Below are 27,463 nucleotides of genomic sequence, written 5' to 3' on the forward strand. Positions count from 1 at the left end.
CTAAGCCATGGAAATCCCTAGCAAGGAATGCTGTGGATACTAAAAATGTATACAGGTTCATGGGAGACAAATCCATTGAGTGTTACTACAGACATAATCAGCTTGTGGGTGTTGGTCTCTTCTCGCAAGTAACAAGCAACAGGACAAGAGGAAATGACCTCCAGTTGTGCCAGGTGAGGTTTAGGCTGGATATTAGGAAAAATTTCCTCATCAAAAAGACTGTCAAGCATTGGAACAGACTGCCAAGAGAAGTGGTTGAGTCACCATCCCTGAAAGTATTTAAAAGATGTGTCAATTTCTTGCTTAGGGACATGGTTTAGTGGTGGACTTGGCAGTGCCAGGTCAAGGGTTTGACTCGATGATCTTAAAGGTCGTCTCCAACTTAAATGATCCTATGGTTCTATGATTCTAACTCCTCTGGCTCCAGGATCCCCAAACCACTAACTGCTAGAAGGTGGAAGAATATTAAAGGTTGTATGGTTATATGCTTATTCTATTATTATATTTTTCTTAGCCACCTGCTTTTGGTTTCTGTCAAAGACAAAACACTGCAGAGGACTGGTTTTGATCTGAGCTGATTGGGTTGTTCTTCCATTATAAGATGAGATGTGGAAGAATCAGACCCATCCTGCTTTTATTGAAACACAAAGGTTTCTGAACAGTGGATTAAAGCTGCAGATTTAGTTTCTGCCTGAGACATGTTCAGGCTTTGTTCATCTGAACCCTGGACAAAGTTCCACCTCTAGGTGACAGGAAATGCTGCTAGTTTGAGGTGGGCATGTATCTGCCTTGGCTTGAATGGGTATTCTCTTCACCTGTGAAGCGTACTGGCTAGGTTTGTGGCCTCTTTCAACAGTGGCTTGATGGAGAAGATGCAATCTGCTTTTCAGGATGCTAGGAGATACCCTTTATTAAGGTTTGCAGAGATGTTAGAGGTAAAAGTTTTCAGACAAAAATAAAGTGAAGGGAGGTTTCTATTCACCAGTGACATGCCCAGGAAGGCAAGGAGATGTGGGATCTGTTTCCTGTGACTTTCATGCCTACTGTCCTCCTCTGTTTTCTAACAACAGAGATGCAGCTGTCCCTACTGGAAAGATTAAATTTGGACTCTCTAATCATTCAGCCAGCTATTTTTCATGAAACTCGTAGGAATACAATATCTCTGAGACCTGTATCACTATCAAATTCAGTTGCAATTAGTCAAGCAGCTAAGACAGACAGACACTAATGTCTTTGCTGAGTGTCCTAAAAAACATATCTGATTCCCTTTCAGGATGTTGGTATTTGGGACTAAAGAAATAGTAGTTAAAAATAACTTCTGCTCCCACCCTAGAATTCCCTTTAATTGCCAGTAAGCCCTGCTGAGCCTTTAGGTGGCAAAATATAAAAGAAAAAAGGGATAGTTTAGGTGAAAGACAGCATAAAGTGAACAAAAAGCAGAGACTGGGTGTGTCTGATTAATGAAACACCACCTGCAGAAAATCAGATGAGACTGACAAAGGCACAGGGTAGGGGTAACAACCTACAACTGCAAACAAGATGGTGAGGATACAGACACAAGACAGGCAGGCACAGGCAGAAGACTCAGCCAGAAGTGAAGAGACACAGAGGAGGAAGATGACAAACATGGGGACACACAAAAACCACTACAGGCTGGCAGAAAAGCAGAGACCTATCACAGAGACACTGCAGTTTTTCTGTTTATTGCTTTTTGAAAAATGCCTCATTCTGAATGCCTTTTTTTTCCCCTTCATTCCCATTGACATTTGGGAAAGCTCCAAAGCACAGCACTGGCTAAAGCCCTCTCCCAACCTAAATCTTCAACCCACAGACGTTACTCTTTAGTCATATTAACCACTCCCCTCAGACATTTCCAACGAACTGTTAATATCTTTTAAGCCCTGCTCTCCGTTGCCTTTCAGATTAGCCTTGCCCTTTCCTTTGCACTTAAGTTTAGCAAGTGTTACTAATAGGAATTTAACATTTACCAAAGAATTATTTTAACTATGGGTCTAATAGCATTTTTATGGTGTTCTGAGCACCCAAGAGCCTCACTATCAGTTCTATATGCTTAGTTTTGTCTAAGTTGCTTATAAGACAAAGGAAAAATACAAGTTTATAGAAAAGCCAGTTCAAAAGAGAAGCGTTCAAAACCTTGAAAGCCAGTTCCAAGAGGGATAACAGTGCCTGGAGGTAGCTCCCCCCCTTGTTTGTATTAGCCACAACTCTGCACTCACTCATGTAGTCAACTTCTCCTTCCAACCATTCAGCAAAAGCACCACTTGTGCTTGGTCAAAGTTATTTTCTCCTGTGTGCGAAAGGAATACTAATAGAAAAATGTAACAACATTTATTATTCACTGGCAAATTTTATGACTTGTTTTTACACCACAATCAAAACCATTTTGAATTAGAGATTAGACTGATTAAGCTGGCCTGATAGCAACCATAAGCCATTGATAGCTTGGAACGGAAACCACTGATGAGGATTTCAGTCAGCAAAACCTCAGTGACAGTTTGGCTCCAGTTAGCATGCAGTGTCTCAACAGAAACCCCAAAGACTGCATTGGATAGAAGATAGAGGTTGTCTTACTCATCTTGACTGGCTTATAAGGATCAGTCTACCTGTGTCACTGGATACAGCCCTCCCTAGGCCAAAGAGCATGTTCTCTGCCAGCACTGAGTTGAAGACAGCTGATGGGAAGCAGGAACAATATTTGCACATGTGCCTCTGTAAGAGGTTTATGCTCCCACTGTCCACAAGGTCTCTGCTCCTGAATAAAGTATATATTGAGGGCTTTCAAGTCAACCTGTGCAAATTCCCCAGTCCAGTCTCACAGCTACTGAAGTCTTTCTGCTCTTCGAAGAGCCTTTCTGTGGTTCTGGATATGCACCCTCCTTAAATTCTGGTCCCACAACAACCATCTCTCTTGCCTGAAACATAGTATCCCTGCGAAAGAAACCTGTGCACAAAAGAGGGAAATTAATCTACACCCTCATGGGGTCCTCCTTTAAAGTGCTCAGGGCAACACAAATCTGGAGCAAACCATGGTGCTCAATCTAGCTTGTGTCTTAAAATCTGATAGGACAGGTAGGCTGTGAATACCTCTGATGCTTCATTCCCTGCAAGACTAGATCCTCAGCTTCCAAACTCCCTTTCATTTCTACTTAGAACAGGCCTGTGAGTCTGATCTGCTCTCCCTCCTTCCCCAAAGAAAGCCACATGAATGCTTACCAAATGGGCAGCCTTCAAAGAACCTGGGCACAAACAGAAATGAACCAGTTACTCAAGACCACTCTTACTGCAGCAGTTACCTGCAAGACCATTTTCCCACTCACATGCATGGTATCTGATACTTGGCTCCTAGCCAAAAGGCAACTGGACTCATATGGTTAAATCTCCAGGAAATACTTCGAGGATGCCTTCCAAGACCTATGTTCTACATTTCAGAGAGAAAAAAATAAATCTTTCTTTAAAAGAAAAACCCTACCTTTATAATAATGCTTTGCACTTTTATAGCATCTTTCATCTGAGGCTATCAAAGCACTCTGGGATACAGATGCTAAGAAATCCATTACAAAAATTATAGATATTCCTAAACTGACTGTAGTCACTTGCCTTAATTTCCATTTCTTTACTGATACTCACAGACGGTGTCTGCACAGATTGATGCAGTCAGTGCTACAGGCAACTAGATAAACAAATCTACATACAAATATAGACTCTTCCCAACAAACACCCTCTCTTACAGTGAAATAAGTATTTTTCTACAGCGCTGTCCGCTGTATTGAGCCCTATGAGGGAAAGAGAGTGCATACTGCAACACCATACACCGCTTTGCACTTTCATTCCACTGAACTTCATTAAACAGACTTTCACTGTCTCTTAATTTTCTTTGAGCAGGTCCCCTTGTATATACCCAATATGAACAAACACACAGATTCCGTCTGGGTATGAGCCAACAGCTGCAACCCTGAAAAATATCAGCTTCTTATATCATTAACTGAGTTTCCATGGTGCCCTGGGGCAGAGATATTGATGCTTGACAGCATTATCACTATAAAGTAACTTTACAACTCTATAATTTAACTCTATGCTTCCAGTAATATTAAGAGCATTTGAAATTATGGCTGTAAACCTTGACACTTCCACACAGACTGGGGAGTTGAAAGAGGATTTTGTTTTCTTTCCTCAAAGACAGCCTAAACCGTGGTACTGAGAAACAACCAAATACAGGAGAGACGACGTGCAAGGAGGTCACTCATAGGAAAATCTGCAGGATTAGGATTAATGCCATTTTTTGCAACACACATAAAGAAGATTGTTTCTAGAAGCTTACCAGAGGAGGGATGAAGATGAAGATTTAGACCTTTGGATGTCTTTTCCTGAGCATGTGCCAAACTTACTTTGAAATCATCTTGGCAACAAGCTCTAGCTCAAGTTCAAACACAAGCCACACTGGATAACCTCTGCAGAGCTCCCTCAGCTTTATCAGCACAGCCTTTCATACTTCATTGGCTTTTGTGAGTAATATTGCCTTTACTGGGTGGCAACGAACCTGCAAGGGCCATAATCTGGCTCATGAGGATCTTCTCTTAAGAATATCGCTAACAGAGCTAGAAGGATCAGGACAGGCAGTTCCAAAAAAACTAAAGTAAAAAAGCCCAAAATAACCAAGTACATTTGCCCTAGAGGACTGGCAGGTCCATGAAGCTCTAAAAGTTATAGATGCTTTTACTGGAATTGTAGTTTGCATACAGATTTCTTTTCCCCAGGACAGGCATTTACTGAGATCCAAGTACTCTTTAAAAGGAATCTGGATATAAGCAAATGACTGTTTCCTCCAGGGTATTTAACTGCTCGAATCCCCAGTCAAGCAGCAGGTTGATATTCTACTTCAAGTTAAGAATAGGAATGAACCTAGTGGTCCCAATTGTGCCAGAAGCCCATGACGCAAGCTGCTGTTAGGCACCTGAAGAGACTAGTCAGTCCAAGCATTCATTCTGGGGCTGTAGCCACATAAACACATTTTTATGTCTACAACCAGGAAAGAGTTCAGCAATGCAACTACACCCAGTTTAAGGATGCAAAGTTTCCAATTCAACACATTCAGTAAAACAGAAGGTACCGAGTGTTATCTTTGCAAGTTGGTTCAGCTATACTGTTTTAAAGTATTGAGATGATTTCTCAGCTGTTTGTAACTTGAAAAGACCTACCTTATGATAATATTAGTCCTATCTCTTTCTTTTGTGTTCTTCACCCATGGCTTCCAAAAAGTTTTTGTCCGTTTGCTTGTTTGTTTCTTTACAAAAGAAGTTTAAATTCATTCTTTATATTGAGAACATTAAATTAAAGAGGTGAAGTGATGTGCTTAGAAAAGCTGTACAAAGAACTGTCCCACCAGACCCTCAGTCCAGGGTTCCTGTCTTTTGTTCCACTTAGAAGTGATTTCAATGAGTAAAGCCATACATACAGGTGAGTAAAGTCCCATCTTTGCATGAGAGCCCTCCCCACCTGGAGGAGGATTAGAAATAAGACTAAAATATACAAAAAAGCATGGACATGCTGACAATTGTGGTGGCCACCCATCTTGATGATTATTCTCCCCTACAGCTACCAGGCTACAATCATAGCAGTTCTTGCCTGGTATCCATCATTTCTATCTTCCTACCTCATGGCTAGTCCCTGGAAGAGTAAAACCTTTTATGCTGTCTTATGGGCTGCCTGCTGTGCAGCAGGGATCTGGTTATAACACTCTAAAAAATGAACCCAATAGATTTTAAAACTGTTGATGTGAGACTACTTTACTGGCCACTTTCAGGTCAGGCTGTGACGGCCGCTGATCAGCAGCTGTAGTGGAAAGCAATTCTGGGTGTGTTATCAGAGCAGCGCTCAGAGTCCTACAGCTGGGGATTCATCCTCCCCCCCCTCCCCCCCCCCCACCCCCCCCCCCTCCTTTTATCCTTTGTTCCCTGCCCAGCTATGAGGCTGGTGTGTTTCTAGACAGCTCAGCAGTTGAGCTGCTGGTGGTGAATGTTACAGAGCAGTTTACATGCCTTGTGTCATAAGCCCTGTAAATGCCTAGTAAAACATGGTATTTAATGGAAGCATATCAGCTCATTTTAAAGCTTCTTCACCTGGTGCTGAGCAAACTGTTGCTGCGCTGCCTTTTTAATCAGTTACCACCAAATGTGTGCATGTGTGAGAAGGGTTTTAAACATTTCTCTGTCCACTTGCAGGCAACTAACCGACAAGACTACAATCCTCTTATTATGCCTTCGAAACAGAGTCCATTCACTGTTATCTACAGCACATGTTATCGTAGGGTATTCTGCAGAGCCAGGCTTACAGAACATATTCCTAATGTTTCTCATACACCAGGTACATATCAGTTAGACACAGACCTACCAGGCGCACACATACCTCTGAAGGAATGTATAACAGAACGTTCAGGAAGTTACACCTGATGCAGTGCTTTGTTTGCAGGATGAAAATACAAGAAACACTCCAGCAGTAACCATTACTGATTAAGGCCTGAGAGATTCATGCAACCATATTAACTCTCTGTGTTAGAAGAGGCCAGAAATTCAACACTCCGCAGGATGCTGCTATCCCACCATATATGTGTCCCAAACATATACCCCCTGCGCAGCCTGATAGAAGATCCTTCAATCCTGGATTTCATTTAAACAGTACAGCCTCAGGGACAAATTTGTTTTTATAGAACATACCAGGTGTAATCCTTTAAATTCTGAACCTTTGAGGTATTTCATCTAGGAGAATATATTCAGTCATGTTAACTGGACTAATCTGGAACAGATTTCCACTTTTAATGGTACCTTCCCTTCCTTTTTTAAAATTTTCTTTTCTTATTGAAAAAAGTTACTGTCCACACTAACAATGTTAGAATTCAAATAACACTTATCAGACTGAAAGTCTGTCTCCTGTTTTCATGCATATAAGGTATCCATTTATCTCAATAATTAGAAAGTATGTTTCAGTCACACAAGTCTGAACAAAATGTATAATCTTACCCAATGTAGAAATTTATCTATTACAGGCTCACACAGAGGTTTCTATAGATCATAGAGTTACTACATAAACCCTGAGGAACATGAAGAGGTTTTAAAAAAACCAAACCAACAAACCTAACCCACTTATAGAATGGCATGAAAGGGGTAGTACTGTGATCTTATTTGCCATGAATGCTGTAAAGGAAAGAAGCTGACATGCCACCAGTACAAACAAAAGACTATTCAGTTTGTTCAGTTTTCTCACCTGTCAAGAGGAACAACATTAGGCTAAATTAATATTTTTGTAGAACCTGGAGATCCTCGTTTTGGTCTCTATGTGGAACCAGTATGGCTAGTTTCTGAATGTGGGGGGTGATCTGCTTTGTAGTCTCAGTTCAAGGCCGTGGGTTCTCTGAATTTGAGGCTGCCTTAGTCTGCACTTCTAATCCAATACTAGAAGCTCTGAACGATTCTAGCCTCCCTGATCCTGTTTTTATTAAAAACAAAACAAAGCAAAACCTCTCACAACCCAATAACATCACAGTGGGATGAACCAAGGCCTAAGAAATACATCTTTGAAGGTAGATTTCCTGAATACTTGCCCTATTGGTTCACATTTTTTGAGCTCACTGTATTTTCTCCATTTATTTGCTTGACTTGCTGCCTGCACGTAGCTAGATAGTTAATAGAAGCATGCCTGTCCTTGGAGGCCAATATGAACTGACTGACTGTGTCTTTGGTTCAGGTCCATTAAAAAATCTGAGCATTAATTAATCACTGACTTGCAAATAGCTTGGAAGAACTGTTCAGGCTAACTTGGAACATTCTGCAATTGTTTTACTTTTGGTCACAGGCACTTCTGTGATATGAAACTTCTCCCCTGCCAGGATAGGATGTGCGTAAATCCAACCACTCCTGTGTTAGAGCAGACCAGCCTAGAGACTGCTTCAAGCAGCTCCATTTCTTTCTCTAACTAGAAAACTGCACACATGAGGAAGAGCTGTCATAAGCAGCATTCTTGGTAGAATCCCTCCATTGAAAAGGAAGTAATAAAACCTACCAGGGCAAAATGCCAGTGAAGCATGCTACGTGGCCAAAGAGCCTTTCCTGCTTGCTGTCTCCCAGGCCAGTCAAAACCAGCTTCTCCTCCTTTTTCACTCAGCCAGGTGAAATTGTAACTGTAGAAATCAAGCTACCACTTGAGGTTTCCATACATCACCACCAAGAAGGATGTCTGCGATCTGGGGCCTGTTTTCTGTGCTCTAACTGCTGATGGTCACAAATGAATGAACTGAAAATGATGCAGCTCTTTCTGCAGAAGGCAAGACAAGCAAATAGACAAAGATGTTAGACCCCACACCTGAAACCTCTATAATGTGAAGCACGAAACAAAAATATTTACAGGAAAGGAAACTAAGCCAGCATGACCTACAAGTCATGAGGAAAACATACTCAAGGGAATCATGATCTTGTCTATATAGGGACTCTTCCCACTCCTCACTGCAAAAACTGTTCTTGATAAATAAGGAAGATAAATAAGCAGTTGCCAGTACAATGAATACAAAGCGAGGAGGAAAGTTAAAGGTGAAACTAAAGTACATGTTCTTAAAACGCCAAAATGCCAGCGTAAGAAAATAAATACCTAAACCTAACAGTAATGGCAATTTTTTCCTCAGTGGCAAGAAATACTACATACGTATGTGTTGTAAGAAGCTATTCCTTGGAAACAGTTAACATTACTGAGCAAAAATAAGCTTGTATGCCAAATGCTCAAGTCTGATGTCACCTTAATATATTCATCCCCCTCCATCCCCCAAATTTCACTTTCAGTGGAGAAGCCAAACCCGAAAACCCCAAATGATTCAGAATTGCTTTCCCTGCTCCCTGTTTCTCGCTCTTATTCCCACACAGTGTGCACATTTGCATGGATGGTGAAGAATTATGTCTCATATAAAAATTTCCCCCTCGCTACCCTAAAGCTGTAAACCTTCCCCAACTTCCAAAATGCAGTGGAGAGGTAAATAGGCAATCACAGCTAATATTTCTTCCTCTGCAATGTTTCTAAACCTGTGGAAATTTCAAAAGCTACCAAGATAGAATGACAAAATGAAATAACACACCAAGCTTGAAGTATGGGCACCGGTTATGTGATTGAGCATGGTGACAAAAAGAAAAAGAAAAACATAAAAACAGATTATAAGACCAGCCAGAACAATTCTACAAATTGTAGATACATTGAGATAGCCAGATGGATATGTGTTTTTTGAGGAATGAGACATTGCTTCTATTGGAGCACTCAAAAATGCGAACAACTTTGTCAGTTTTGTTTGCAGAGCTCACTTTCCATTTCTTTGTCAATTGGTATCAAAGATCTGGCCCTGAGGCAGCTGCGGAACCTAATGGATCCTTTAGAGCCTTTTGGCTGCAGTTCAAAGGCGGAGAAGATATTTAACTCAGTACCAAAGATGCACTTTCAACATGCTATTAAAACAGTAATACAAACACAAGCATAATGAGAGAATAAGAAGAGAAATGAAGAAATAAATGGAAGCCTGTGGAAGGGAATGGATCACAGTCTCTCCAGGACTAGTTTCTATAATAATTACATGAGGCAATCTCATACAAGAGGGAAATGGCTTATTTGATCTAATATGTCTTTCTCTTCTTGAATTTCCACAGTATGGAGAATCAATATGAGGGAAATTAAAGCATCAGGAGCAGACTCACATTTCCAGTTGTGTGTTCCTATCTCAGCAAACTCTTACTGAGACAGAAGTATTTACCTTAAGTGCCCAGTTCACACTGCTGTAAGAGAAGGAAGGATTTCCAAAGGATACATGCTTCTTCTGTGTAGGGGACAGCAGAAGTAGGTCCACCCAATACGTAGCTGTAGAATGAGACTTCCAGAGTGTAGCAGTAGGATGTATCATTTAACAGCCCGCCAAGAAAGCGCCGGCCTGTCCCTGCTTTCACAGCATCTCTGTTGAACGATGTACTGGACTGCAGGAGGAAGAACACAGAGGCATGAAGAGAGTTCATCAGTGGAAAAAGGGAAGCATTGGGAAGAAGTCTGTTAAAAATAAACAGTTAAAATGTTGTCAAATCTCATTTACACTATATGAGACTGCACTGTTTTTTTGAGCATGGCCTGGAGAGACCATTAATGGAAACACAGTTCTGGCACACAGACTATAAATAATGCCTTGCAGACTTTCACAAAATTAATCTCAGTTCACTAGTAACATCAGCTTTTCTCCTCCTCTGTTGAGCAACACAAAGAAAGCCTCTCATATGCATGAGTTGAAAGTGAACCTTCCAGACCCTACATTCTCAAAAGTTAAGCTGGACTATTATTTGGATATTGGGTTCTTTCTCTCTACTGCATTCCCTTGTATCATAAAGTTCTCCCCTACCCCTTCCCCTGTATATTTTTAAGCGAAGTAGACATACAGTGGCATTTAAGTTTTAGTGAAACTTTCTCACCTAAGACATTTGACTGGTTCTGAAATTAGGTCACACAAATTTCCACATCACTAACTTAAATGTTAACTGGGTGTTGCTCTCTGGGTGGAAAAATATACTGCACTATTTTACAGCATTTGCAGCACAGTATAAAAGGCAGTATTTTGTGCTATTACTGAAGATCTGGCTTTAAGAACCCTACAGCTTTATGACTATTCATTTGAGGGGTGGGGAGGAGGACTCCAAGTATTTCCATAAATGAGTTTTAGCTCTCCTTTGAAGGCATGACATCTGGAGACTAAAGGGTAGCTCATCTTCAGGTTGATTGAAGTCTCAGAGCTTGTTCCTACTAACTAGACAGAAAAATGGATTCTAATTTCATTGGCTATCAGACTCTATTCACAGACTTCAAACTGAGTCAATCTGGGCTCAGCACAAGCTAGTGACCACCACACACACACAAAAAAAAAAAGCTTTTAGTAGATCCAACTTGGATCTGTTGCATAAAAGGCCTTAATATCTCCTGCTTTAAGACTTTAATTTTGCCAGTGAAAAATAAAGGACCCTTAGCATAGGTTATTTTTCGGTCATTGTGCCCATTGCGAATTCTTTGAGCTATCCAGGGTCCTTCTATTGAGCCTTAAGACTAGTAACTTTTCTTGCTAACACAATGGCAGTATTTATCAAGTCCAACTTTTATCAAAAACAGGGGAAATAAGATTTCTTATTTAAAAAATTAGATGTAGTGGTTTAGAATGGTAAAGTTCTCTATACCAAGAAAAATCAGACTAATACTGAAATGAGCAACAATTCTTGGTGATGAGAAGATAAAAAGAATGGAAATACCTGTGGGTTCATTAACATTCTGAATGTTTTTAAGTCTCTCTCACGTTATAAAAAGGAAGGCTTTCCAGGTTAATTAGAATAAGATGGAATTGGGTTTCTTATTAGCATTATACATTGGAGTTTCCAAATGCAACTTGTTGTTTTTGTGGTAATATAATATTTAACTTTGTGGTAACTTGTAAACAGTGTATTCTGCTGTGTACATATCATATAATTTCTTCCAAATTATATGGCAGAAATTTTGAGGATACTTTGAATACCTATGGGACAGGGAGGTAAATTGCTCATAAAGACTGATGGGTAAATTAATTGTTAATTTGATATATGGAATAAAATACTTAAGGAGATCTACAAGAGGGAATGTTCTCTGCCCTCCTGCAAAAGAAGCCTTCAGAAGACTACTGAGATGCTGAAACCGAGGGAAACTTTGTCTTCAGTTAAAATTCAGAAACATAAAGATGATGATCATGATCTGGGGATTGCTTCATAAGTCAAGTAAACATGGATTTCAGTGGATAATGCTTGATATTCCAGTAAATGCCTGTGGTGGAACTTCTAATGCATAAAAGCATCAGCTGATGGATATGGGTGTATGGATCTAGCTCAAAGGAAGAAGACAACAAACGCAGAATATAGTACTGGGGTCTGTGAGCAGAAGTGTCACTCACAAGGGTAATGACTTAATTCTATGGCTGTACTTGGCACATGAAAACAAGTAAAGTGTTGGAGAAGTGATTCAGGGCAGACACTAGGGACAGAAGTACTCAAGTGATTAGAAGACAGTTACTGATACGGAGTATCTATGAAGATTATGGAATCTCACCAGCTTTTAAGTAAAAGTTAGACAACTATCTGCTGAATATGGTACATGCCTTTGGGATACAGTTTGGACATGGGGTCCTTTTATAGCACTGTTTCCCATGATTTAGGTTAATGGTTGGACTTGATGATCTTAAAGATCTTTCCAGCCTAAAAATTTCTATGATTCTATGATTTCAGTCAGGCTAGAGGAAGGTTATGAGTTGAATTCCTCATAGATGATTCTTGAGATAAATCTTACATAATATTTTCATCACAGTTCTTGGCATAGTAAAGGCAGACCATGCCAAGAAAATTTGCTGATGACACACTGTGGAATGAGTCATCATTATGGAGGAGGCTCTGAATATCAATTAAAAAAACACCTCAACAGTGGGCCGACTTTGAGAACCAGAGTGATAGTAGTCAGATGAAACTCAGCTGCACAAGTGCCAGGTCATGTACTCAGGGTCTAATAAAAAACAATCTCTGCTATAAGCTGAAACCTCATCAGCTGGAAATAGATGAAGAGCGAGTCTGATGTATTACTGAAATGATTTTTGCTTTCTGGCAGAAAATAGCTGAAAAGTTGGATCTAGTTATTGGCAAAATTATACTTGCCATATTTCAAAAGCGAAGCATAAGTAGTTTGAATAATTTGAAGAAGGTTTTGTAAATGGCCAAAAAAAGAAAACAAAATTTGGATCTTTTCAGAGTTTGAATTTTTATAATGCTATTTTGTGGGGTTTGGGGTTTTTTTATTTGTTTGGGTGGTGGTGGTGAGTCTTTTTTTTTTTTTTTTTTTTTTTCTCATAGAAGAATTCCAGTTTCAGCTATGCAAAATTACTTGAAATGGCAATGGCATTAATAAAATCACCTGTTCATTTCTTTGCCCAGTAGTGCTGCTCTTCCAGGAAAAAAAAGAAGCTGAACCTTCATTTAGGTGCATAAATGTAGATTTTGGAGGTTGACTTTGTCCTTATTTTGAAAAAAATCTGATGGCACAGACCAACTCAACATCTTGAGTAAAAAGTATGATCTCTCATCTGATTCAGGAAAGTTGGGGTAGAGAAAACATAACATGAATCTTTCAAACATGAACACGTGTATGTTTTGAAACAGCGTCTTGGGCTTGGCTCTGGAGCAAATGTTATAAGCCAGAATGTGACTTGATGTTTTAGACAAAAAGAAGAAAATTACAGATTCAAGAAAATTAAACTAATGACAGGGAAGGGCAGCAGGTACTTGCTTGAATCCAACCTTCTACTCAATACTTCAAGTCAAGATAAATGGAGTGGAGAAATAAACAGGCAAAACTGTGACTCCTCACCACAACTGATCTTGGCAACTGTTAACGTTGAAACAAAGGCTGTGAAAAGACATGTATTACCATGGCAAAGAAAGAGCCTTTTGCATGCACATTTATTTCATCAAACTCTAATCTGGGGAACAGAGGCAAGAGAGGGGAAAGAACACAAGTGAAGCTGTCTGCAAATGAGTCTCTTGTTTTTCTGGAAGAACCTATTGCCCTAAAACCCTTGCAAAGCTGAACTGAAGTCATCATTAAGCAAATGCACTGAGCAGGCACAGCAGGAGAATAGCTAAACAAATATTTATTTCTCCAAGGCTGAATCGCATGGGAGTGTCAACAACAGCAAAAACTACGAAGTCTGGAGGGTAGGGGGAAACGCCAAAGACTTTGAAGTTCTTAAATAGGGATATTTGTATAAAATCAACAGGAATTCATTATTAAAACACAGAGATACATTAAAGCTCAAGAAGGACTCTGCCTCAGTTTGTGTGAGAAAATTCAGTGAAAAAATGGCTATCTACAGGACTGGGAGGTGCCAAAAAACAATAATCCAGTGTTAAAAGAGGAGAACGGGAAGGGTGAAGGATTCCCCCCCTTTCTGGTGGGAAGAAATCCACCAGAAAGCTATTCCTAGATTTCACACACAGGTGGGAGCCTCAGGGTGTGTTGACCCTCTCTCCACATTTCGGGCATTAGCGGAAGCTTCCCCAGGCCTTCCTGCCAGATTTCATTCCTCCTTCCTGTGCTGTGCTGAATACCTTCCACATGACTGGTTTCCCCATTGGGAATGACAGTGAACAGCCAGGCAGCACAAAGTACTTTGTAAACCAATTGGACCTTATTCAGAGATTGCAGCAGACAGAAAGATGTGTGGAAGGAAATAAGAAAAAATATTGCACGCCCATTCTTTTTTTTGGAGTGATCTCAAAGCAGAAAAACAATCTTGGCCCTTTGTCAGACCTCTTGATGTGCCAGAACCCCTGTCTCCAGGACAGTCTTGTCTCTTGGCTGGTAAGGACAACTCTCTGCCATTGTCACTCCTCAGTGAATTCAAACCCTGGTAGCTAGTTTGCAAACTCAACAGCTTAGGCAGCTCCCATATGGCTGAAGGATACTCTTGGTTTCTCAGCACGGCTCCATTGTCCTGCTAACACCTACTGGAAAGAATGCCCTCAGCAGTCCATATTCACAAAGTAAGGGTAGACAGTTCAGTGATCGCCTCTGCATGCCTGTATCAGTCTATCACAAGAGTGGCTCCAAAAGACAAGAAGAGGAGCACGTTTCTCACAAATCTGAGACTGAATTTGCCCAAGTGTACCCTTTGGTGTCCTGATGGACTTGGAATCTGGGTGGTTCTGCTTGGTGGAATCTTTCATTAGTGGGACCTCTTCCTCAGTGTATGCAGGGGACTTGTCTTACTAAAGCACCGGAAAACCTTCAGGTTGCACAAAAGGACAAATTGGAGGCAAAGCCCAGTAAATTTGGGTCCACCGTTCAGCAGAAGAAGAGATGCCAAAAAGGGCTGAAATGTCAGGCAGGCTCACTGTCCAGCCAGTGATAGATGGGAGCTTCAGTTCTACCTTTCATTGATGGCAGGGCAAAGAGACAGGGTACATAAGGGTACTTTCTCATACAGGACTTGTTGGGGAATTAAACTTTATTAGTCTTCTGAAATTGCTTAACACACTAGGGAGGAAAAGGATCAAGGTATGACCAGGGTACAGACTGCACATCACTTATAATCAATTCTAAGGTGTTTCTCCAACACAGCAATAAGGGAAAGTACAAGGTACAAATGACTCAGAAAGTAATTAGAGTAGAAATGGGCAACTAGACAGAAATCTGGTCACAGGCTTTGACAGATTGAGAAAGATGAATTTCTGATGTAGCAAGGTCTAGGGGGTTCCTGAAATCCAACAGATAGATTGTACTAGCTGTTCACATCTACTGCAACACCATCGATTGTTATGTGCCTATGGAAGGAAATAGCAAACTGCATATATCTTCAAAAACTTGAGCTCTAGTGTACACATGCATGTTTCCCAGAAGAGCATTTGTCCTCAAAAGAGAGCATCTGCATGAAACTCAGAGTAAAGAGATCTTCCCATTTGCTGATATAGATAGATGATGTAGGTCTAGGAAGTGTTTTACAAGAGGATGTAGCATGTTCAACTCTATGCTCACAAGAATCAGAGAATCAAGTTAGAAATCTTTCCTGCAGAAGAGCAGAGACATAGGCACTAAGAGGATTCATGACTAGAGAATGGTTTCATATTGCAACACACAATTAAAAATATGCTGGGTCACCCTATGACATGGGCAATTTGGGAAATAAACTGTATTTCACAACTGACGCTAACTGAAAAAAACCCAAACCAGAAAAACTCTCACATTTTGCTCGTCCTGTAGTTGGGCACTTTACTTACCAGGGTACACTGGGATTATGCATACAAATGGATTCATGTTCTTCACCTATCAGCATCAGCAATGGCCAAGTGTAATCAGGACACAATTACAACCTCACCAGTGTTATCTGCTGATGCCACTCTTATAGCTGAAGAGCAAGCTTTTTTCTAAAGTAGGTCTGACCTCTATAAGCTCTCAATTCACTGCCCCAGTGTAGCAAAAAAGTGATAGTAAAAGTTAGTAGTTAGTGCTCTAGAAACAAGGAATGCTACACTTGTCATCAACGAAGAATAGATGTGTCATTGGGAAATGGACCAGTGTGCAGACAATGTCAAATCCATCTCAGTGAAGAGTTTTACAGCATCAGCTATAACTCACTCACTCTCATTTTCTAGAATGCTTTATTGAAGTCTGCAAAAGTTAGAAAGAGAGCACAGAAATGCACAGGCTTTGAAATCGTTGCTGCAGAAGACTGTAAATAGCAATAATATAAATTGTGATTTTTCTGTTTGCCCCACCACAGGGTGCTGTAAGAGGGGTACAACTGGTAGCTCACTTTCCTCATATGGATAGAGCTAATTAATATCATGGTGTGTCATGTGCCCAGCAGTCAGTGCTTTGAACCTGCCATTCTTGCAGCTGGTAGTCCATCAAGCTATCTTACAAGAAACTTATCTCCTTACTTGTCTTGAAGCAGGGAGGAAACTTCTCACTTCAAGAGCCAGCTTGACTCTCTCCTCACACCCACCTCTCACCAGCTCCATTAACTCTCTTAATAGACTGGAAAGCATATGTGTTAGTGTTTTTCGTGATAGACTATCAACTCCATGCCAACTAGGTCTGGAGACTTGGAAATCATGGCATTTGTGAGGCTGTTATCATGCAGCCTTCTTCCAATATATTTTACAAACAAGCTGCAACCAGCATCTGAAATGTAGATGGGATTATATATAAAAAAAAAAAAAGTAAGAAAAGGAAAAAGAAAAAATCCTAAAGACAGAAAGCTGATCTGAAGGAGGTAGCAGGCAAAGCGGAAGGATCCTTGGAGCAGAGACATGATGAAATGGGAACAGAGCTCAAAATTACTCCCTGATTCATCTCACCTTGCAGCTTTGCCATGTTTCTGATGCACAGGAGGAAGACATATTTCATCTCAAAATCATTTCTGAATACTGAAATTTGGGAAGAGAAGGTATCAGATGATCCAGAAAGTTCATGATCATTTCAAAGAAGGATCCCATTACTTGGAGTTTTTCCAGATCCCTTAGGGACAGCCAGATTGGATTGATACTCCTGTGAAAAGGGCTCTCACTGTCACTGATGGCTCTGGAGTCGACAGCTATTTGTCTCATAAACTCTGCCCCTGATAGGAAACACTGAGATAGACAGAAAAGTCTGGGTTTAACAAGGGAGTAGTCTCTGAATTAGAATTTGATCTGCAGAAATCTGAGAAAAGGAGTGCAGAGGAGATTTAAAACAGTTTGACCTGTCCTAAGAATGTGAGAGAGAAAAGTCTGAAACTGAAGCCTGAAGACCAAATAGCCTCAAATCCTAAGAGGTTTTCACCATTCTATCACCTGTCACTTTTTGCCTTCTTCCCCCCAGCTCGGTGGAAAGCAGACAGCAATCACCCTTTCTTAAAGGCAGCATCACATTGTAGGAGTACCATGAACACAACCTGCCTAGCAGCACATCGTCAGGCTTTAAAGTGCAATTCTCCTCAAAGTAGTAACAGTTTAAAGGTACTTTGTCACCACACACACACATATGCTCCCTGAGGGGCTTCATTATCCCTTTAATGTGTAGTGAAGGAATACCAGATCTTTCTTGCTCCCCATCCCTCCCAAGTGTCTTTCAGTCATGCCTGCTTAAGTTTGCTGATAAAAACATATATTTGCATGGTCATTAGCAGAGGCTTTGGAATGAACGACTTTATAAGCTCTGAGTTTACGCCTCAAACCCAAAACTACTAAATGAGCTCCCTTTTTGGAAACTCTGTAGATAGAAAAGCAACTGGGTTTCATGCTTCAGGGTTTCAGCTGTTCACCTGTGAGAACTACAATAGCTGCACTTTTCACTGCTCATTAACATCCATGCTCTGCTCTCTACAGTGCTCTGCTGTAGAGCTCCAGGATGGATGGAGGTCTCCACACCTTGTACCAGTTACACTGGGAGCACCGCTGCAGGGATTTCACATTCCTCAGAATTCATCCTCACATGCACTGAAACTGGTTGTACTCACAGCTCCCACCTCCCTGAGTACTACAGCACTGGAGATGCTGACTGAGTTCACTGGTTTCACCATAGCAGCTAATGCAACTAGAATCCAAATCAAAACAAGCAGCCCTTCTGAGAGCCCTTCTTAAACAGCACCCTGCAGCCAAACAAAGCAGAGTGGTGATGGCCTTACCTGAAACCTTCACAAAGTCAGTGAAGGGCTCCCCTATAGGACTGAGCAGCCCATCACCAACCTACTCAGAAAAGGTAAGAGAAGGAGGCAGGTTTCACCCCATCCTCCAAGCAAACCTCAGTTGGAGTTCCTCTTGCCACTAGATTCTGCCACCCCCGCACACATGCACATGCACACACACAGTGTCCTGTCTCCAAAACCTTAATTCCTCAGGTCCCCTCAGCTAGTTTTTCAGTGAGTATGTTTCTCCCTGTCAGCAGAAGTGCACTTAGCCACATGTAACAACGTCACCTATTCAACTATTAACCCATGCACAGATCCATCACCCAGAAACCTGAGATTTAGCCTGGACCGTATCTCTCTTTAAAAAGCCAGCCCAAGCTGTGACCAGTGATATACACAAATAAGGGATCTGCAAATGCTTCAGGGTAATAATAAAGAAAAGATCTGCTTTTTTCCCCCTCTGCTTTTTACTAATGGCAACCCCTGCTTCTCAGAGCACATCCTTCCCCAAAGATGCCAAAGCTGGCATTTCCTAGTCTAAACTCTACAGAATAATCACACCACTTAGAAAATAACTCGTGTCTCTGGAGTTCTCAGTTTCCCTATTTGTCAGTAGAAAACGAGACATTTCCTCAAAACATACAATAAAATAGCCTCTAGCAATAGCCTGCAATGCTTCTCTTTACAATAGTTTTATGAGCGTGTGTGTGGTCTCCTGGGAGTGCTTTCATAATCATTTATACAAATGACAGAAACTTAGGACAATGAGAAGCAGGAAGGGATATACAACCATCATGCATGCTTTGAATAGTCTGCAGAAAAAGTGCTTTTCTCTGTGGAAAAGAGACGTTCTGCTCACTTGTACATCTAAATCAGGAGATTCAACCCCTCCTAAGGAGGGACAGCATGCTGTCTACTGCTCCCAGAGCACCCAGTACAACCCATTCCTCAAACTCCTTCTGGGCTGTCTCACTGCTCTGGAACGGTTCTCTGAACCAGACTTATATTCTACATATATTATCACAGAGTTAAAGGGGAATACTCAGGAGGAGATCCTGGGAGGGGGCTGGGTGTCCAGTTCTTAACTAACTTCCCAGCCCTCCTTCACAGCACACTTTGTCCAAGCTGAGTGAAATTTGCAGTGCTCTGTGAGAGAGGTAGCCTGTGTTTGAATGTGAAGGAGCTCCTACTCTGGGAGGCTGTCACCTCCTCCCAGCTTGTTGACATTAGGTAAATGTAATGATGGTCTTGGAAAATACACCATAAAATTGCTATGAAAACTTGTTTCTTCTGTGGATATTCAAGATTTCTAACTGTGTGGGGATGGAGAATGGACTGTCAACTCCTATATTGACAAACAACACAGCAAGAAGGTACTAAAAGAAAACCCATTTTCTCAAACAGTTCTTCCCCGCCCCATTTTTCTTTGCAATACAAATTATTTCAGCCCTCTGTGTAAAAAGAGGGGTGGTCTGGTTAAGCACGATATAATGGAGCAGTTTCATTTAGCCAAAAAGGCAGAGTTCTTGTGAGACCAAACCCTATAATGCTTAGAAGCACAGGCTTTACGATCTGTACCCTGTGCCACCAGAAGCACGTTTCCGCTCTCCCTTCACCCAGCCTCCAGGAAAAATATATAAATAAATAAATGAACTTATGGAGCAACATGTCCAAGAAGCAGTGAGCAGAAATACATCCCAGAGGGGTACTAAAGCATATAATAGCTGTATTTGTCTTCCTGGAAATGCCCTGATACAAGACAACAAAAAAGAAGGTGGGATCATTTGTTGTGCTCAGGTTTTAAGAGATTTCCGAGTAGATTTGTTAAGCTTGCAGGATGTTAACAAAACCTGCCTGAATGCAACAGGCATTGCCTTGCTGGGACAAGGGTCTTTTTTACCCAAGGAGCAGAGAGGCACCAGAGATCGTGGTGCAAGTGAGCATGAATTTTACTTTGGGATGAATTCTAGGTCTGAGCAACTTTCTTGTTGCTCCCCCTTCCCTGCACAGCCACATGTAACACAAAATGAGTTTTCTTTATTTTGCAACAGATTATTGGGATTCACTTATTCAATGTTCATGAGCTGTTATTACTCCCTCAGGCACTTGTGCCAGCACTTCCTTCAGCCGTGGCCCAAAACACACTGCGATTAGTAGTAGGGATCACAAGACTAAGAGGGACATGTCCAGCCAGGGTAAGTGATAACAGCTCAGCAAGGCTGCCATGGGTAGTTGGGAAAAGGTTTGCTGGAAGGAACATCTCTTCCCTAAGAATGCTTGGATGGATGAGGGGATGTTACGGATATGAGAATAATAGACCTGGAGTATGTGGATAAAAGGAAAACAATAGAAAATATAGATAGATTAGAATCTTTTCTTTGGTTGCTCAATTTTAGTTACTCAGGCTAAAAAAGCCAAAACAAAACTAACAACGACCAACCAAAGAAAACCCCAACCCCAAAACCCAACCAAAAAGTACTAGGGCAAATCATTCCATATCTGAATTTTCTCATATTGCTGAAACAACGATAGTGTCAAAAACACTGATAGTGTCAGTTTTAGGATACAGTGTTATGCCATTGGGTTTAAAAATGTGTTTCCCTAAAGGAAAATGGGAAAATGTTCAGAGACTTCACTGTTGAGTGCACAGCACGGTATAAAACATGGCAAACTCCTGACAAAGAAACCAGACTGGCACTTTGGAGACATGGGTTTTATTCTCCTATTTCTTTAAGCAGGTCACTTCCCATCCATTGTCTCTTTCCCAGCATGACTAGAAGCTTTTGAGGTTGTGGACTTTCCCAGTTGTTACCTTGTGCCCAACATAACAGAACACACAGTTTTTATCAGGGTCTTTGGCTAACCATGGCAAAAAAGGATGAAAAACACTATTTCTAAGGAGGGATCTCATCTGGGAGATTGAATACAAAAAAATGAAATGAAAACTCAAAGGTATACCAAGTAACACCTGTTCAGAGCCCAAAGGCAAAAAACCAACTAGATTAAGCCAAGTACCTCTGACCAGTTTTTTCCTTTAACTGCAAAGAAAAGAAATTTTTATGAAGTGATAAAGCCATCCAAGAATGGCTGTGGTTGTTTCTTTTAAATGAACCAGAGAGAACAGATGGTCCCCTCTCATACCATCAGAAAGGTCAAAATTAGCCACCCCTAAGACTAGCAGGTTCTTGAAATGCTCAAGTGCTTGTGTCTGGTCATTATAACTAATCCACCCTCCAGAACAAGAAAGGTCAAATGAAGAACACCCCTACAAATATTGCAGCAACTCCTAGCCATGGCTGATGTGTAATGCACTCAGACACGGTGTCAACAGCTGCTCCTAAAACCCAATGAGTCAGCCTTTCAAAAGAGCTTGTCAGCTCTCACTGTTAGAGCTTTCATACAGATTGTATTTACTCCCCGATGTTTAAAAATATCATTCTTAAACCTTGAAAATATAAAATGTTTTCCTTACAGAATTTGTCCTTTTTCCCCAGACAGCTGCCCAAGAATGTTTCATGTATTTATTTGGGAGCAAAACTTCCTAGCTCTTCTTTCACTTTCCTTTTCACGTGCTGACAGCTAAACCAAAGGCAGGCCTCTGTTGCTGAGGCCACGCACCAGTGAAGAATTTCTAGTCCCTTCCACAACTTTTATGTGCAAACCACAGTCAGCCTTCCAGAGTACTGTGAGGTTAGGTGTTCTGCTTAACAGATAGGGTACAGAGACACTGGGTGACTTGCCTTGGGTCTTACAACAGGCATGCAGACACAAATCCCACATCCACCCCCTACTCTAATCACCAATCTCCCTTGGATGCTTTCATTTAAATAAAAAGGCCTATTGGAAATGACAGGTGAAGAAAGCAGTCCAGGCATGAAATGTACTCTAAAGTATATTAATAGAAGGTTGCCAGACAAAATGGCACAAGACATTTGATCGCATCATCTTAGGCTTGTTGTTCATGCTCCTTTGCATCTGGCTGCATGATTTCTGCCAGATTCTCAGCTGGAGGAGCAGGCTAGGATTTGCCTGCTTTCCCTAACCCGTGTCGGGCTCAGCTGCAATCATGCAGAGCACTGAAAGAAATCCCTTTGAGTCAGGATTCATTCCGAACATGTAAAACCCAGACAAATGACTGCTTCTCCAAAGTGAATCCCATTTCACAGCAAGTAGGTTATTAGTGTGGAACTCCATACAAGTAGCCTGCATTCAAAAGCTCTCTGCATTATTAATAGAAGATGAGCTTTTGACATCAAAGGAGAACCATTATGTATGCTAAACGGTGGCAAAAATTGTACCCGCACTTCAAACCTTTTCAGTTCTTTGTCCCTTGTAAATCAATCAAGGTTGACAGATGCTTTAAGGAGAGTAATCTTTTCAATGATACTGTCAATGGATAACATAATGGAACATTGTCTCTGTGCTGTGTGAAGACATGGAGCTAGTCAATTATGGACAACACTTCATGCAGCCGCCAGTTTTCACTTGAAGTGCTGCTGTTGAAGTATTATAATCCCAACAAATGGCCGCAGCAGCATACAATGTAAATGAGACCTCCTGAAGCTTTGGAAAATTAATTAGTAACAACAGTGGTCCATTCCCACACTTTCAAACACCAGCTTGGTAATGTTAACGATGCACTTCCCCCCTTCCCTTTGACCAGCCAATAGGGCATATTTACATACACTATTTTTAATCTTCAGCACTTTTTCCCCCTTTTAAAATGGAGGAAGCTCTGGATTCCTTTCCTCTCTTTTGAGCAGCAAACTTCACCCCTGATATTTCCAACCAGTCACATAACCCACATGGCCGGAGCTGAAAACAAGAGAACAGAGACTTTCCCACTCGGAGACAGCAGTAATATTTGCTGCTATTGCTTCACACACATCAGACACTCTGTGGCTGTCTGCTTCTCCAACACTCCTCTCCCCTCAGTTGCCCTAAGAAGAATGGCTAGGGTGGATGGCAGGGGAGAAGCTTCTGGTCTCAAGAGACCAGTAGGATTGTGAATTGAAAGCCCAATGTACTGAGTGCCAGCAGCACCCAGGTCAAATTGTGGTGCACATGATACCAATATATATATCCAATTGCCAGCCTCCACAGAAGATTGAGAGTCAAAGTGGAGAGACTGCACTGTTTATTTGGCTATTGGCTTCTATTTCCTACGTCATTTTCTCAAAGATTTTCCCTTTGTCAACTGAGGTTTGCACTAAGAGGAACACTTAATCTCCCACAGTAACAGAGAGAAATCCCACACTCGAGTACAAAATTTCTAAACTCCTATCAATTGCAGATTTTCATTGCTCTGATCTCTGAATGCCCCCTTATCTATAACATGCTTTTGAAACAATCAGGTGTAGATAAAAACTCAATCACTGAGGTCTTCTTGGACAAGAACAAGCTGTTCCCTGAATACAACTCCTTCTTCCTCAGGCTCCAAACAGCTGGAAACAGGTGCAGCTGCTGTCCCTTCCTCGTTTATTATGGATTTGGTCTTCTACACTCTGGACAGTTTTCTGAGAAGCCCTTGCAGTGGTTGACCACAGAAAACTTCACATTGCAACAGTCCCTGAACGCCCCAAACATACAGACAATTGTTAAACAATGCTGAGAATGGTTAAAAAATACTATGAGGCAACAGAGGAAGCAACAGCAGCTGCATACCCTTGCAGGCATTACCCAGCTGGCTGCCACTGCTGATCCCAAGAAGAAAAGGGAGATATTAGGTCTATTGCCTCAAAAAGAGGCCTCCACTGCCTAGGAAAGACAAAGGAAGGGTTATCTTCTTCCTAGCCTTAGAAAAGTCAGAGACTGATCCAAACTTTTTCCCGGTCTTGCATAAAACAAACTACCATAGAACAGAGAAATGGACAGGAATCAGGAGGTTTCAATTCCTTCTTCCTTATGTTGGAACAGATCCGTCAAGAAAACAGTGGCATAAATCCATTTTTATATTCACTTTCCACTCAAACTCTACAGTGCAATATGCACAAACCCAAGACAAAAAAAAATATCTTTCCTGCACCTTGAGAGAGCTTTAGAATAACATTCTTGCCATGATGAAAATAGCCTTTCTCTCAGTTACAGTTTCTCTTGCTGTGCAGACTCATCTGATTTTGTACCTGCTTTTATATATTCTTTCTCTAGAGCTAAACACATGGAATGCTTCAGGATCCCTATCCTCCTCCACCTACAACCTCTGCCACAAGCTGTTTGGGATGGCACTGCAGAGGGGGCCCTAGCTGTCCCCATCTTCGAGAGGAGACCCAGGTTTATCTCTCAGTACCAGGAGGATGAATTATAAACAAAAAGAGGGCAGCAGAGACTGGGAAAATGTACGGTGGGCGACAACGAACGTAGTAGACATAAAATAAGGGCCCAAACAGTATGTTCTTCTGCTCATCTCTGGTTGGTATAGGATTCCAAAGTACTTTTTAATTGAGCCTGTTCCCATTATATAGCTGCCAAATGTCATCTACTGCCTTCCCTCCTCACAGCTAATGCCTTGGCCAAGATGCTTTTCTGAATATTCCTTATCCCACTCAAAGCAAAATGGAACAAAGACCTCTTACTTGAAAGACTGTCCACTTAAGCAAACCTGGAGTGCATAGATTGAAGCAGAGCAAGGGATTGCTGTATAGAAAGAAGTAGCTTAGCTGGCAGCTCCACAGGTGTGTAAGGTGGGCAGAAGAAGCAAGCAAACAGCTGCAGGCAGGCTTGGGCATTGTATGTTAACTTGCACAGCCTTCAAGGAAAACCGATGCACAGAAGAGCCTATGGAAAGGGCCAGGATGTCATATTTGGACACTAAGTTGCAACACACTGGACCAGAGTCTTACACTGACTTCTGCAGATCTATTGCAACCCACGTGTGCCAAAGGGTCTGTTCTACCCTATTTGAAACTTGCTCTAAAAACATATGCCTCTTTCCAACCCATTTATAGGAGTTCACTATATATTTCCAATATCCAGAGATACCTACACACATACTTACTTCAAGTTACAAGACATGTATTGAGCTATTGCAGATTTTTTTGCAAAAAAAAATTCCATGGTAATACTGAAGAATTTCAAAAGCATACATTGCCTTTGTCACAACTTTCAACAGGAAATAATCTAAACTTTTCTTTCAAGTTTATTATTTTTACTTCTCTTTTCTATTTTATTATTTAAAGTTTACAAGTAAAAAAAAAAAAAAAAAAAGCCAATATAACATAAACAATAAAGCTGAACCAGTTGACCAAAAGAGAAGAGATCTTCTGACAAAAAACAAGTGCTCAAATAACTCAGAACCAAAGGTTATAATACGGAAGATGAAGAACCTGCTTCTGTTCATGTCTCTAATGACAATACGTAAGGTCAAAACTTACCACTTTCAGATAAGGTAAGTATAAAAGGGAAGGTGGTAGCTAATACTGACAAAAGTTTTAAGTAGCCTTCTATTCTTATTAAAATAACCCCCAGACAATTCAATTAAGCCAGAGATCTATCGTTAAAAATAAATTAGGAAAAAATTAAGAGAAACATTGCTTACATAAGAGAAGTCTTCAGCATTCTGACAGAGTAGCTTAGGAAAAACAGCCTGTCGCTGAAATCTTTCCTCATCTTCAAAGATGTTCCCATACATGAAGCCATTCATCATGGTGGAGTGGGCATGGATGTCAATATAGAACTCCAAGTTAATCTTCTGTTGAAGGAAAACAACAACAACAACAAAACATTCAGCATGCAATAAATCATAACTGTGTTATATAGGTGAAGCCTCCCATAAATCCAGTACTGGCATCCTTGAATGGAGCCAGCAACAGAGAGCCATGCTAACGACATTGTTCTGATGCATCCAACCATTTGTGCTTCTTTGTGGGCGCATGTGGGATGCAACACAGGGCAAAACAAACATGTCTTTACCTGTTCTGAGAAGGCTGGAACATTTACACAGTGTCTTGTGCTGCATAAAATACAGCCAAAGTATTATCCTTCACTTTGATCAGGGTTTAGTCCAACTGATAAAAATAGGCACCTTCTAGTTCTAGAACATGATTGTTCCGGCACAGCTTTGCCATCTAGGCATGGATCTGCACTGTGATATGCAGATGTACCCTTCTGCCAGGAAAGACAGGCTCAAAGCTGTGTAAAAAAATAATTCAATATTTTCTGTGCAGTTTATTTAAGTTTATGAGGAGAAATACTGCAAATGTTTTTGTCTTACTCTGCTTTGTAGTAGTAATTCAATAGAATAACTCCCAAAAGCAAATGCCTTGAATGCCTCTCTGCTTGTAGCTTCTGATGTGATTTTGCATCAACTCTGGCTTCAAAAGAAACACCAGGACCCCCTAACACAGAAGTGCCTGCTCTCCTCATAATCTTTCTGGATTGTTAATTAAGTGTCAGAAGGCTCCGTAAGAAAATGCTGCTCAAGTCTCCAGTCCAGGGACACATCTTTTTCCTCACATCACTTATAAGTGATACTACTTCCCCTGCCATCAGTGGCAAAGAGTGAATGTTCACCTTGGTGACCATGTACAATGTCATTGACAGCAGTGAGAAGGCAACATCCAGTATGGCAAAGTGCTACCAGAGCAGATGACACAGGACTACCCAGAGTTTCCCCAAAAGCTTGCAACTTCTGGTCCTGAACAAATGGTGCTCTGTCACCAGACAGTGACAAACCCACCCCTGTCACCGGGATCACAGCCACCCCGCCATGGATCCAGTAAGAACCTTCCTGGTGACCAGAGGGTTACAGTTCAGATCTCCCTGTCTCAACAAGGGGAAGAAGAGCTCTGTTAGCAGGACAGGGACTGCAATGCTTAGTCCTGTACCCTTCAGTGGCAAATAGGGACTGTGACCAGTAAAATACAACATATAGCTCTCCAGCCACGTCTTGTCTGCACAAAAAGCTTGCTCAGGCTACTGGAGAACATTGAGCTACAAGACAGTCCAGTGTAATACAAATGCAACTTATATTATGCAGTTCATGTGACAGCAGTGTCAGCTCTTCTAGAGATTCTTTGATGGGGGGAGAACATCATTAGGTATGTGAAACTAATATGATACAGATTTACTTTCCCTTGGCAGAAAACCAATGTACGATACACAGTGACTGCTTGGTTTAATTAAACAGCCTAGAGAGAGTTATACTGTATCTTATTAAGCCTCTCCTATGTTAAAATGTAAGCTAATGCAATATCAATATCTGACCGTGCTTCATAG

The 27,463-nt window shown here is 41.1% G+C and overlaps 1 protein-coding gene across 1 annotated transcript in view; it reads right to left on the reverse strand.

The window, feature by feature from the left end:
• The window catches only part of LOC121095490 (BEN domain-containing protein 5), a 964,914-nt gene that overhangs the window by 80,796 nt on the left and 856,655 nt on the right, over positions 1–27,463 (reverse strand). Inside the window, exons 10-11 of the mRNA XM_040610380.1 lie at positions 25,785–25,937; positions 9,851–10,013 (exon numbers count right to left, since the gene is read on the reverse strand). Of these exons, the coding sequence (XP_040466314.1) occupies positions 9,851–10,013; positions 25,785–25,937 (316 nt within the window). The remainder of the gene's footprint in view (positions 1–9,850; positions 10,014–25,784; positions 25,938–27,463) is intronic.

This window comes from Falco naumanni, chromosome 11 (assembly GCF_017639655.2).
Source record: "Falco naumanni isolate bFalNau1 chromosome 11, bFalNau1.pat, whole genome shotgun sequence".
NCBI classification, from domain to species: domain Eukaryota; kingdom Metazoa; phylum Chordata; class Aves; order Falconiformes; family Falconidae; genus Falco; species Falco naumanni.